This window comes from Lissotriton vulgaris, chromosome 11 (genome assembly GCF_964263255.1).
Source record: "Lissotriton vulgaris chromosome 11, aLisVul1.2, whole genome shotgun sequence".
NCBI classification, from domain to species: Eukaryota; Metazoa; Chordata; class Amphibia; order Caudata; family Salamandridae; genus Lissotriton; species Lissotriton vulgaris.
This window is the reverse complement of record NC_141699.1, coordinates 106,303,662-106,317,129: the sequence shown is the minus strand read 5'-3', so window position 1 is coordinate 106,317,129 and position 13,468 is coordinate 106,303,662. Positions and strand designations below refer to the sequence as shown.

Sequence of the window (13,468 nt, the reverse complement as noted above, 5' to 3'; positions counted from 1 at the left end):
GTTCACCCCTACCTCTGCAGCCCATCACACGCAGGCACGCATCGATGCACTCTTTGGCCTCTCGACGGACTGTGCCGCAATCCAAGACGTCCATATTCTCCCTAGGGGTATAGCTGATCACTCTCCGGTTCTACTTGGCACGGGCCCCCTCCTCCCTCAATGCCTCAGACGTGGATGTTGAACGCTTGGTTCCTCTAAGAAAAGAAGTTCCGGAAGGTAGTGGGATGGGAACTCAAGCAGTATTTCTTGGCCAACGATAAATCGGTGTCCTCTCTAGGCACCCTATTGGAGGCGAGCAAAGCCACAATCCAAGGTGTCTCTAAGGGTCAGCTTAAGCACCAGCACCAAGCGCAGCTGCAACAGATTTCCTCGCGAGAGCCGCAGGTGCGGCGCCTCTAACAGACCTTGTCCACTGTTGCTGACGCTTCCGGGGAGAGACTTCTTGCTCGCCTCCGCACTGAGATTGGTCAGCTTTTCTTGGAGGCAGCTAAACGTCTCTGGCAATCGTCATTTGCCAGAGTATATGGATGGGGCGACAAGAACGTCTCCCTCCTCCACAGATTGGCCACCTATCCAAGGGTGAACCGCATTATTCCTGAAATAGTCGATCCGGATGGCTCGGAGTACCGCTCCCCATTGGAGATGGCTTACGCCTTCGCCTCCCACTATCACCAGCTATGTACGTCGAAATCCCTGACAATTTCGCTCACAGGTATGCTAAAGACCAGGGGCACTCGCCTTCCGCACCCGCTGTCCAAGCGGACTTGGACCACCCTATTACTCGTGAGGAGATCGGTGAGGCAATAACCCTTACCTCCTCCAGCAAAACGCTGGGCCCAGATGGCCTCCCACAAGAATACTATGCTCTGTATCTGGAAACCCTCATTCCATACCTTGCTGGGCTGTTTGAGGAGGCAGTTGACAAGGGTTCCTTTCCTCCTGAGACGGACATGGCCACCACTGTGCTTCTTCCCAAGTCCCAGCCACCCTCCCCACGGTGTACGGACTACCGCCCCATGTCCCTTATCAACACAGAACTGAAACTTTTCGCCACAATACTTACCCACCGGCTCCAACCACACCTTTCCGTATTGGTTCACCCAGACCAGTGCGGGTTTATGCCCTCGGAAGCTTGTTTCCGGTCCAGGGAAGGACATGGCTTGGCAGTTCGTGCTGGACTGTTCCCATGAGGCACAAGGTCAGACTGATTTCCATATAGCCATGTCTGAACTGGGGTGGCAGTGGGGGCTAAAGAACGGTGATGGATTAAACCCAGATGTTTTAACTGGGTGTGAGTGTTTGATTGATTCAGATGCTCCGTCCATCACCACCCCCTTTTGTACCGCTTTTGGCCGCCATAAGTGTGGCATGGTATGCTCAGACGTGAGTCCCTTGCTCACTTTGCCACTGGATTCAAGCAAGCCGGGCTGAAGACGGCTGGAATGCCAGAAACCGGTCCTCGGAAGCTTGTTTCCGGTACAGGGAAGACATGGCTTGGCAGTTCGGGCTGGACTGTTCCCAAAAGGCACAGGGTCAGACTGATTTGCATATAGCCATGTCTGAACTGGGGTGGCAGAGTGGGCTAAAGAACGGTGATGGATTAAACCCAGATCTTTTGACTGGGTGTGAGTGTTTGATTGATTCAGATGCCCCTGGCTGCCCTGATAAGGTCCGAGAGGTGTGTGCAGGGTTGGGACTGGCCCAATGCAGAGGCTGACAAGATCGCTCTTTACACAGACGATGTCCTTATTTACCTGGCGGATTCTGCCCGGTCTGGCCCTCACTGCCTCCGGATTCTTCAATCCTTCGAGCAGGCTTCCAGCCTCCGGCTGAATCCCGATAAATCATTCCTGGTCCCTCTCCACCTATCCAGGGAATGCTACGATTGGTAGCCCAACATACCGCTCTGGCACCAATCGTTTAAATACTTGGGCAAATGGGTGACTCTGCTCCCCGACTTGGGCTGGGCCCTAAATGATACTCCTCTGGTGAGGAAAGCTAAGTCGGATCTCCAGAAATGGCAGACACTACCTCTGAACCCCATGGGGAGAGTTGCCCTGTTTAAAATGATGATTCTTCCCAGGTTCCTCCAGGTTCTCCAAAACACCCCCTCTGCTTTCCGAGGGCCTGGTTTCGGGAACTAGACAGCATGGCCTCTAAGTTCCCCTGAGGGAAGGGAAGGGTCCGCCTGGCCTTGAACGTCTGAAGAATACCGTCATTTGATGGGGGTCTGGGGATGACTCATTTATACCCCTACTACCTTGCCACGCGCTTGATCTCCATACACAATTGGTTTAACTGAGCTTCGTCCGACCCAGCCTACAGGCTTGAGCTGGGTGCACTGGATCTGACTGACATCCAATCTATGCTATACGGGGAACCCATTCTATCCCGACTGCCAGACGTGACGCGCTCTGTGATGCTGGCCTGGAGGGCTGCGCTGCGGCACACTAAGGGGACACGAAAATTGACACAGTATACCCCCCTCTGGCATGGCACCTGGCTCAAGGAGGTGAGTGAACTACAGGGCTTTCGATCCTGGGATCTTATAGGTGTCTCACAGTTGGGAGATGTGTGGGCAAGCGGTCATATGCGCTCGTTCGCGAACCTCCGTACCCTGTACTCCCTGCACCAGCCACAATTCCACAAATATCTACAGCTGCGCCACGCCCTTCATGTGCATCTCACCGAAGGTACGCGGATCCCTGAACACAGACCGCCTGAGGCACAGATAATGCTTGGGGACCTGGGGAAGGGGGTAATCTCCCGCATGTACTGCACACTGATCAATAACACCCCGACCACACTAGATCGAATCCAACATCAATGGGAGCAGTGGGTGGGAGCTCTGGATGAGGAGGACTGGCGCAACACCCTTATGGCCCCAAGAACTGTCACCGCTTCCGCCAGACTCCGTATGGTTCAACTATACTACTTGCATGCAGCCTACCTGACCCCGTCACGCCTTCACTGGGCTGATTTTTGCCCAACCCCAGCCTCCACAGGTTCGCCCATGAATCAGATGACTTCTTCCACATGGTATGGGCTTGTCCCCGTTTAACACAGTTCTGGGGTGACATTGAAGAGGAGCTCACAGAGGTGTTGGGTTGGGAGGTTCCCCATGATCTACGGCACACCCTCCTGGGTATTACCGATGGGCTGGACTGGTCCAGGAATGAAAAATTGTTTCTTACTACGGCAATGGTTGTAGCCAAAAGGGACATAGTTGGTTTTTGGGAATCCCCAAGTCCCGCGAACGTTGGACGCTGGCGGAGCGGGGTTGACTAATGCGCCACACAAAAAAAAACATGTTCGAGGCACGTGGTTGGTTCAAGAAATACCGTAGGGTGTGGGGAAAGTGTTTGGGGGTTTTGGTATAGATTTACAGGGAATGTCTTCTTACATTACTTCTTGCACCCTACCAGATCCGCATTTTGAGAAAGTCAAGCCGTTTAATATGTTTATGCACTTTCATTGTATTGAGATGAGTGGCTGATATCGTGTGTGAAAACAATAAAAATGTGTTTATTAAAAAGTACCTGCCTTTTATCCTCAGTTTGTATGTAAAACATAATTTACCATCTCAAAAAAGTTCCTTCCTGCTGGTTGTTATATCATGATTAACCGAAATGTTTGAGTGTGAAACGATGTATCATCTTTTGTTTTGATTTTATGTGACACGCTGTGTCAGCATTGCACCAGCTCTCTGCTTGCGATAAAGTGTCACTTTGCTGTTTGTATCACACAAGACATATGCAAATGTCACACACAGGGACACTACAGACTTAGAAAAGTCACTTTTCCAATCCCGAAAACTTGGCAGCTGCACTCACCCACATGGACTATGCTGTTTGCTTCAATCATTTTATGTGAGGATTTTCTGTAAGTGCTTAAATTGCTATCACATTGTTTTCTTGGATATTCATTTAAAGCAACGACCCTTTTTTCTTGTGGATCACTGAAGATCCATTCCATCAGCAGGGTTTCATCAAACATACTGCAATGTTCTGCAGTTGCCGAACAACAAAGTTGCTTGTTTTAAATCACCACTGGTATTCAGCCATCAGCCACAATTAACGTTTGTGCTTCCACCACTGTCACCATTCCCAGATGTCTCAAGGTGCATCAAGTCCTATCAAAGCCAACGCGCTCTTGGTTCCCACTACAGTGCCCAATCAACAGTTTATTTACTTTCTACATCTGCTTTCTCCAGTTGTGTGCTGGCATCTATAAGAATTATCACAAGGCAACCTGACTCTCCTCCCTCTGTGGCCTCTTGTACTTCTTCACATCCCCTGCATGATTGTTCACACATTATCCCCTTCAATCTTGTATCTTTGATGCTGCAGATTTAGAATCACACCTTTCAGTGGCCACCCATTTCAGAACTAAAATCAGTTGTTGCTGCTTGCTCTCGTGTAGCCATTTACTGCAAGCTTTTTGGTCCTATTGAATGCTTTGGTTTTTGTACCAGTCTGCATAGCGGAATTAGGCTAGAGGCTGCTGTCTAAATTAATCATTTAACAACACACATTTAGTAGGCATTTGAATATAATAAGATTTTAGACTGAATGAACACACATTCACTAGAATGCTTACCCTCTCAGTCAGAGGGAATCATGTGCTTTACATGTTCTGTTTTTGATCAACTTAGTATTCATTCATTCTCTTAAATGCATGGTTTGCTTGTTGTTTAGTGGAATAAATTCATTTTCTAGTACAAGGCTTTGATATAGATTGGTAGTGCATCAATACTTTATATGCTATGCGTTTCATCGCCTGATTCATAAAGTATAGTACACTTAGGCAACCGCACAGTAGAAATTCAACTGCACAGTAGAAATTCATATTTCTTTTTCAACCTTCCATAATAAGTCACAAGGCCTCTTTCTCTCATAATAGTGAGAAAATATACATAAGTAATGTAGGAAAGTGTCCTTTTTGTAATGTCACTCCCACAATGTTTTGCCCCAGTGCTGAAGGTTATGACTCTGAAAGTGTAAAGGAGCTTGCTAACCAGCCAGTGTTCTCTCCATAAAACTGATACACGTGAATTGGTCGCCCCAATTGGCAAGGACATTGACCCCCTTATAAGTCCCTGGTAAGTGGTACCAGTGGTACCCAGGAAATGGGAGTTAAAGGGGTCATCATGGTCTGAAGCACTAATTGTGCCAAGCTGAGGGACCCAAGCAAACAGATGGCAGCAGTCCTACCATTTGTAGACTGCAGGAGCAGTTCAAACAACTCAAACTTGGTTTTGCAAACACCATGTGTGGCAAGGTCAAAGCACTATTTGTAATATATGGAAGTCACCCCTAAGGTAGGCCTCCTGAGCCCAGGAGGCAGGGTGCATTGTAATAAAGGTATAGACATATAAGTGCAAGCGTATATGTCCCTGCAGTTGCCTCTTTCCATTAAGGGCTACTATAAGTGATCAGGGGGCCTGAGGATAACATGGGCGGGCACCCCAAGGTTGCCAGTTCCATTATGGTCCCACTGAAATATGTAATGTTTGGTATAAAACAGCTGGTCTCATCACCCTTGGCATGATTCCCATGTTGCATTTGATGTGACATGCACCCAGGTGGCTACCTTAGAGGCTGTCCCCCTGGTTGCCCCAGTCTTTCCTGTGCCCTGACTGACAGCCTGCAGCTGCTGCCACCAAGACTGGAATTTGATCCACTGCCAGGAGGTGAAAATGCTCCCCAGGAGTAGGAAACAAAGGCCTGGCCAGGAAGGAGGTGACACCCTCCTCCCTGACAGGATGGCTAGTTAAGTGGCACATCAAGGCGGTAAGCTTCAAAGTTTACACAGCCTCTGATATGCATCCAGGATACTTCTCAAAGGAGGAAACAGCCATCCCCCTCCACCAAGGCATGTGTGCATCTGGACAGGCAGGATAATTATGTAATCAGAAGATGTACATCCCCAGAAGGCAAGGCAAGCCCGTAGGGTGGGCTACCTGGTCTGTACAGCCAAGGAAGGTCCTGTCATTTTTAAAAGTGGCAGAATAGAGAGTTCTTGGTAGAAAAGGTAGCACACACCCCCTGCCGACCTGCCCCCCAAATGTGTTCCCCTCAGGGGCATATTAGATGCTGGGGTTAGTAGCCCATGAGCCCATGGGCTACTTGTACTCACATCACTAACGCCCTAAATCTAGGATTTAAGGGCTACCCCTGGCACAAGAACTTCAGAACTGATTCAACTTGCAACAAAGACAAAGAAGAGACCAGAGTCTGCGACTCAGGACCTGCACAAAACAAAGGTTCAATACTCTGCACCTGTGGCAACCACCCTGCAACTGCATGAATGTGACCTGCCCCAGACCAAAAACCGGTTCAGCTAGACAAAAGGACCCCTTTAAGTGCCAAAGACAACTACAGACTCCCTTGGACTAGTGGCAGTAGTCTCCTGTAGCCCGCAGGTAAAAGCACGTTCCCAGAACCAAAGAATCATTGGCCATTGGGCCCTCCGAGGGATCACACAAAAGTAGATGATCCAGTGTATTGTGTGAAACGTAGTCCTGACTGCCAGCAAGTTTCAGGAGGCTACCGTTTTCCTCCTCCGGATGTCAAAATATCTTCTCAATGACCTTACGACTGAAAAAGGCTTATTAGTGGACAGTTTGGTTACCTCTACCTTCACTCAATGCTGTAACCCATGGGAACTCCACAGCACCTTCAACTGGCCACCTCAGTGGCCCTGTTGTCGACTTTTTGCATCTGTTTCCTCATTAGCATCGTCTGAGTAGTAAAATCAGTTCCCACACAGCTCCTGCTTCAGCACCAGGGAAGTGCAGGACAACTCTGTGCCCTACGAGCCAGGTAAAATTCATCTGACTGTCTTGGCTTGGTCATGGGACCTGCATCACTCCCCCCCCCCCACACACCCTCAGTGGGTTCCACACAGCTTGACCTGCAAGTGACCAATTGCCACTAGTGCATTTTACCACTGACCCTCAATGTTATCGTTTTGCAATATTGAATTGCACTGATTTTTCCTTCTAAAATCCATAACTCTGATTATATTTATCCGATTGTGTTCCTTTTGGTGTTTAAATTTGCATAAAAATCTGCCTTATTTTCCATAAATTGGTGTCTGATTTCTATTGAGTCATGATAAGTACTTATCGTTCATATTGTACTCTGAAGCGCATAATACATGTTCCTCTAGTAAAACCTGACTGCTCTGTACCACACTACCAGAACTGAGCTAGGGATGTATTGGTGTGAATCCAAAGGACCTATGTTGGGGTATTGTAAGAGTATTGCATAGAGAAGCCTAACCAATCTCACATACATAAGATTCCACTTTCCGATAAGTCAGATGTGCAGACCTCTTGACTCCAAGGATCTTCAGGCTTCTGGGAGAGCATCAAAGCTTTTTCTGAGTGAAGGTAGGACCCATAGCTCAATCACAATGATGGTGGGACCCACAGCCCAAACAGAAGGCATGAGGCCGTAGGCCGGGTCAAAGGGTTTTGGACCCTAAACCAAGTCATGAGGCATGGGACAGAAGGCCCAGCAAGGGGTATTGGGGCCAAGAGTAACAGTCAGAGGGCATAGGACCCGCAGGCCATGAGACCCACACACTCTGTCACAAGGTATTGGCTTGTAGACCAGTCAGAGCGTTTGAGACCAACAACTAGTCACAATTCATGGTCTCAAAATCAGTAAGAAGCATCGAAGGAAGGGGTCACTGGTAAGACCAGGCTGTCATGTGTTAGAGCAATAAAAATACTTTGCATAGGCAAAGAAGCTTTATATTTTTGCTTGTACCTATCTTAGGTACAAAGCCATTTGCAAAATCAAGGGTCTACAACCACAAAATAGCTTGCTTTCCCTAAAGTTTTCCCAAATGGAAAACTTTTCTTTAAAGCAGCACAGATTTCCTGTTTGTGAATGCAAACAAAGGGATGGTGGTTGCTGTTCCTTAGAGGCAACCAACCCTGTGCTTGTAGTCAATCCCGGGGGGGGAGGGGTAGGTCACAATTATTGACCTGGCTAATTATCATTCACTTGGCAGGTTATGCTACGACCCTGCTTTAGTATAGGTCACACCACACAAACCAGATACAGGCTGCAAAAAGTCAGTGCGCAATTTGTAATTACATTTTGCGACCTGTATCTTTGCATGTCTAGCCCTTAGGTCCTTAGTAATTAAGATCAGTCATTATTTATTTATTGGGCTGCTATACACAACAACCATGACACCTATACGCATCCATGAAGAGATAGAAACACACTACTATAAATGTATGCTTCAAAGTTCCACTTCATAGCTATACCGGATGTCCCCATCACATGTACCAGCGAAGACATGAGGGAGAAGCCCTGCCACAAATAGCTTCACTGCCATGCCAGTGATCTCTGTAATGCCCAACACAAAATCATACGTAGGTAGGAGTTTCACCACAGAAACCCCATAGCAATGCCCAGGGATATCAGCCCAAGGAGTCATAAGGCCATGCGAAGGGACTTCTCCACTGAAGCCCACCAGACATGCAAATCAATAGTGATACATAGAGCCCCATAGTCGTATTGAGAACCCCACCACAAAGAGTTGTACAGGTATGCCAAGGAACTCCACCACGAGGACTCTCTGCCTGAAAGCTGAGCCATAAAAGCCCTTAGCCATAACAAATGGCCCTACCACAAGAAGCCCTGCATCCATGCCAAACAGCTTCACCACTAAGTTTCCTCTTAGCCCCACCAGAAGGAGCAACAGCCACGCCAACTAGCTCCACTACAAGAAGCTAAACCAAGGAACATTACCACAAAAATCCCTACATCCAAGACAAGGCGCTACACACCAAGGAGCTCAACGGTATGCCAAGACACTCCAGAGCCTTGCAAGGGTGCAGCAATTTCATTCAATTACTCAAGCCACACGTAGCCCTACAGCCAGGCCACGAAGCGCTGTCACTCACTTCAGTAGACCAAATGCACCAAAAAAGGAGTCCATAACCATGCTGGGAAGCTCGAACACAAATACAGCTGTGCCAGCAGGTCGACCTCAAACAATGAAAAGACCATTAAATGTAGCTGTGCCACAATGTACCACCACACAACAATAGCAAGGGATACTCTTGCAAGGGGTCCAAGGAGCATAAAACAGAACCCCACCATAAGCCTTATAGCCATGTCAAAGGGAACCAATACAACCCGACCAACAACTAAGCTAAGAGCTCTAGTGAGACACTCCAAGACCTTGAGATACTCATGTGTTGGTTTTGTTTATTGGGAAATTTATAAAGATCTCTTTTTATAGTGGAGTACACACAGGGCTTTAAGTGGACCGGGTCTCAAGGGGTCTGAGCACCAGCAGTTTTTTAAAGGGGGCCTCGAAACGGGTCTCTATCGGGCTCTGTTTTGAGCCCTGGCACAGACGGTCTGTTTTTTTTTCCAGACTGCAGTGACAGCAGTTTGCTGTCACTGCAGTCCGGATAAAAGTGCCAGGGCGCAAAACAGCCCGATAGAGACCGGTTTCGAGACAGCAGGCACATCAATGTGCGCTGCCCACACTGCTCACTTCTCACTAGTGGAGAAGTTACGGCATGATGCCATGCCAGATGAACGTTGTGGGGGAAGGGAACTCCTTTAAAGAGAGTCATTTTCTTTCTGGATTTCCCTTCTCTTTCTGAAAAGCAAGAGCAGCAACATTGTGGTTGGGTCACCAGAGCTTTAATTGGAAGCTTTTTCAATATTATATGTAACAAGTCATAGTTGCAGCTTATTTATCTTATGCCACTAATAATCATTGACAAAGCCAATAGCCCTTACTTGTTGTAGGTATGATATTATTTGTTGTATCACATAGCTGGATGCAATGACAAAAACAGCAAAATACAAGTCGGGTGGCACACTATGCTAAACACAGATCTTTTGCGTAAGTGTTTTAAAGCCACAGCCCTAATTATACAGGCCACGCCCCTTTGAGAGACCCCTCCCCCCAGTTTTTTCATACCACTTAAAGCCCCGAGTACACAGTCCAAGGCAACAGTGATATGTAACCACGGTGCAGGGTTTCTGGAGCAAGTGGGATGTTTACAAAGCAGAGGCTCAAACTTTGAGTTATAGTTTGAGAGATCCTAACATTACTGGATGATCTAATGTCATAAGACAGTAATATAACTAGAAGCTCACTATCACCATAGCCTCTAGTTGTAGAAGACACTCCAGCACACTAAGATAATGTAACGTCAAAAGATGTCTCTGAGGTCTGCTATCACAGAAGGCCACTACATTGTCAGATTCACCATGTCATGATCTTATATCATGAGAAACTCTATTGCCTATAATTTATACTTATAACTTAGTCACCAGTCTCTTACTTCTTAGATGTTGAAATGAAGTGTCTGGCTGTAAGCTCTTTGAGGGTGAGTACAGTCTACCTTAGCTCCCCAAAGCTGCAAAATAATTTCAGCACTGACTATAAGTGCACCAAGGACTTTTTCTAATAATGCTACCCAGGTTGCCCGTTTTCCTTCGGGAGGCAGCACACTGGACTTACCTAAGCTGATGGCTTGGTATGCGATTTCTGGGTCGTGCACAAGGTCACACAATGCCATGAGGGCCCTTTGCCTTGTCAGCAAGTTAGCATTCTGAAGCTCCTCGTTCAATTTCGGCAGAGCCCGCTCTCCAAATGCAATGGGGGCTTTGGTGGGGTCAATGTTCGGTGGCAAGTTTTCAGAGATAATAGCATGAGCCATTCTAGATGAGGGTTAGCCAAGCAAAGGGACAAGACTAGAGGAGCCAAAAAGAGTGGTGAAAAGGATGAGAGGGGCTCAACAGTACCTCCCACTTGCCTTAAAGTATGTAAAGGCGACTATGCAAATGTAAAGCGCCCTTAAGGTTTCATGAAAGTAAAGGACTTGAGATCAGTTTGAACCTCTTTCTAGCATTGGCACCCCTTGAACACTGGCCTCTGCTTCGATTATTCCTAGAACTCGCCCCTTTAGCCCCTGGTTTTTAATTTATGGGCCTCACACCAGGGCCTCTACTCTTATTCCTTAGCTTCTGCACCCCCCTTCCTAGCCCCGAGCGTTTGCACGCTCGGGACGCTTTCTATTCCTGGGCCTTTGCCAATCTTCTTTGGGGCACTCTTCACCTTACGCCTAGGAACCTTTGCTCTGTCAGTCCTGGGACGCTGCAACACCTTGGTCCTGGGACTCGGTGCCCCCTTAATCTCTGTTCTTGAGGGCTGGCGACTCTGGGCCGTCCTAGTCCCGAGACTGTGGACCCCCTTAGTTGTTGGGCTTTGGACCCTCTTACTTTTTGGACTTTGGGGCCTCTTAGTTCCAGGACTCTGGGTCCCCTCAGTTATAGTTATGGTGATCTGTGATTCCTTAGTTCTAGGAATTTGTTTCCCCTTAGTCCTTAAAGTCTGTGCCCCTAAGGTCCTGGGATTTGATACCCCCTTGGACTTGGGACTCGGTGCCCCCCCCTTGGACTTGGGTCTCGGTGCCCCCTTGGTGTTTGGCTTTTGTGTCCTCTTAGGATTTTGACTCTGTACCCTTTTGGGAGTCTGAACTCTCTTAGTCCTCGGACTCTGGTCCCCCCTAGGCTTTGGACTCTGTACCTCCTTAGTCTCAGTCTTGAGGCTCTCCCCGCCCTTAGACCTCCGACTCTGGGAATCCTTAGAACGTGGACTCCGTGCCTCCTTAACAGTCGGGCCTAGCACCCCCTTAGCCTTGGGTCCCTTTGGCCCCTCAGTCTTGTGACTCTGTGACCCCTCAATTTTGTGACTTTGTGGGCCCTTCGACTTGGAACCCGTTCCTCATATAGTCCCAAAATTCCGCACTGGACAGTCCCTGACTCCTACTCTCCGTTGACTCCCTACTTCTGATCATCCACGCCTTTGACTCTGGGTCCCCAGATCCAGATCCACTCTACCCTCTCAGTCCTGGCTCTCTGCTCCTGTGAGCCCCGGCCCAGTGCCCCTCTCGAGTCCCGGGCTCCTGCGCTCTCTCCTAGCTACGCTTGCCTCTGTCAGGCAGCGCTGCTCCTCGGCCCCGAGCCCCTGGGATGCTCTGCCCGGTGCTGCCTGGAACCCGGTTCCACAGGTGCTAGCGACAGTTCCGTGAGACAATGCGCCCTTAGCAACGACGTTGTCTTACGCAGGACACGTCATCATCACAGAGGCACGTGCGTGTCGCAGCGCTGCTCCTCGGCGCAAAGCCTTGCTGGCCGCATTGCCTGGTGTTGCCTGGAGCCTAGTTCCACAGTTGCTAGGGACACGTTCCGCGTCCTTAGCAACGACGCTGTTTTACGCACATCACGTGATCATCACAGAAGCACGTGCTTGGCGGAGAGCGCTGGTTCCCTTGGAGGTGGGGGTGGCATGAACAGCTCTGTTGGTTGGCATGTTGGGGTTGTGGAGCATGCATATGGGGCCGCTGCGCCACATCAGGGGGGCAACTGAAGGTTCTTAGGAGAGGGAAGTTGGAGTAGGACGGCTTCGAGACGGCATCTGGGGCTCGCCACGAATGAGGATATTTTAGGCAACCTGGGCATGGAGAGGGAGCATCTGAAGTACAGCAGTGTTGTGTTTATACAGTTTTGCATCTTTCACAACCCTTCACGGTGGAAAAAGTGTTTTGCAATTCAGCCCTATTGAGTGATGGAAGAGTGTGGCATTTCTCAAGGTTAGCCCCAGGCAAGCATAATGGATCTAATGGAGATGGAAAGATTATGCATAGAGACACCAAGAGGAGTAGGGGTGAATTCTGGGAAGAGGAGGGCAATGGAGATGTTCCACTGAACACTCAGGGTTCGGCCTCAATGGGCCACAGCGAATGTATACCTGTCGATGAAAAAGAATGCCCTAGAACAAGATGTGGACGCAGCACGCACGGTTGTACCCCGAGCAATTTGGGTGACTATATATGTGACTAATTACATTTTGTTTATTCAGCTTCCTCAAGGAGGGAGATGTGTTGTGTTTATACAGTTTTGCATCTGCCCAGTGCGGTGTTCGCACTGTAACCTATTTTGTCCCCTCCCTTAAACCCGTACCTCTGCCTCTCCCTGTCACCAGCTGAACGTTCTGGAATGTTGACAGACACCAGCTGATGACCCTCTCCACAGGACGCTCCTCCCCACTCTCCCCTCCTGACCAGCTATGTTGGAATGATAGCTTAATAAAAGGCTTTAACTTCAATTGCCCATCGAGTATTCTTAACAGGCAGTCAAGGGTGCCTGGATCAGCTACGACAGTTGATGGGGTATTAGTAGAGGTGGTCGAGCCACTGAAAGCTCGAGGTAGGCTCAAAAAAGATGCTTGGTTCTGGCTCAGCTCAAGGTTCTGTATGCTCAAGCCAAATGCCTGGCTCTGGTTCACCTTAAGGTACTCTTGAAACTTTGAGTGCAAAACTAGCCAAGCTTTCAAAGAGGCGATGTGGCCTAGTGCCTACTATCAACCTGGTAAAACCAGGTTTGAATCCCAGCCTCAGCTCATTATGTGCCAA

The 13,468-nt window shown here is 48.6% G+C and overlaps 1 protein-coding gene across 1 annotated transcript in view; it reads right to left on the bottom strand.

Annotated features, from left to right (window-relative positions):
• RSPH14 (radial spoke head 14 homolog) overlaps positions 1-11,229 on the bottom strand; it is a 590,080-nt gene extending 578,851 nt beyond the window's left edge. Inside the window, exon 1 of the mRNA XM_086942804.1 lies at positions 10,513-11,229. Coding sequence (XP_086798930.1) covers positions 10,513-10,711 — 199 coding nt within the window. The 5' untranslated portion in view covers positions 10,712-11,229. The remainder of the gene's footprint in view (positions 1-10,512) is intronic.
• Positions 11,230-13,468: the final 2,239 nt, after the last annotated feature.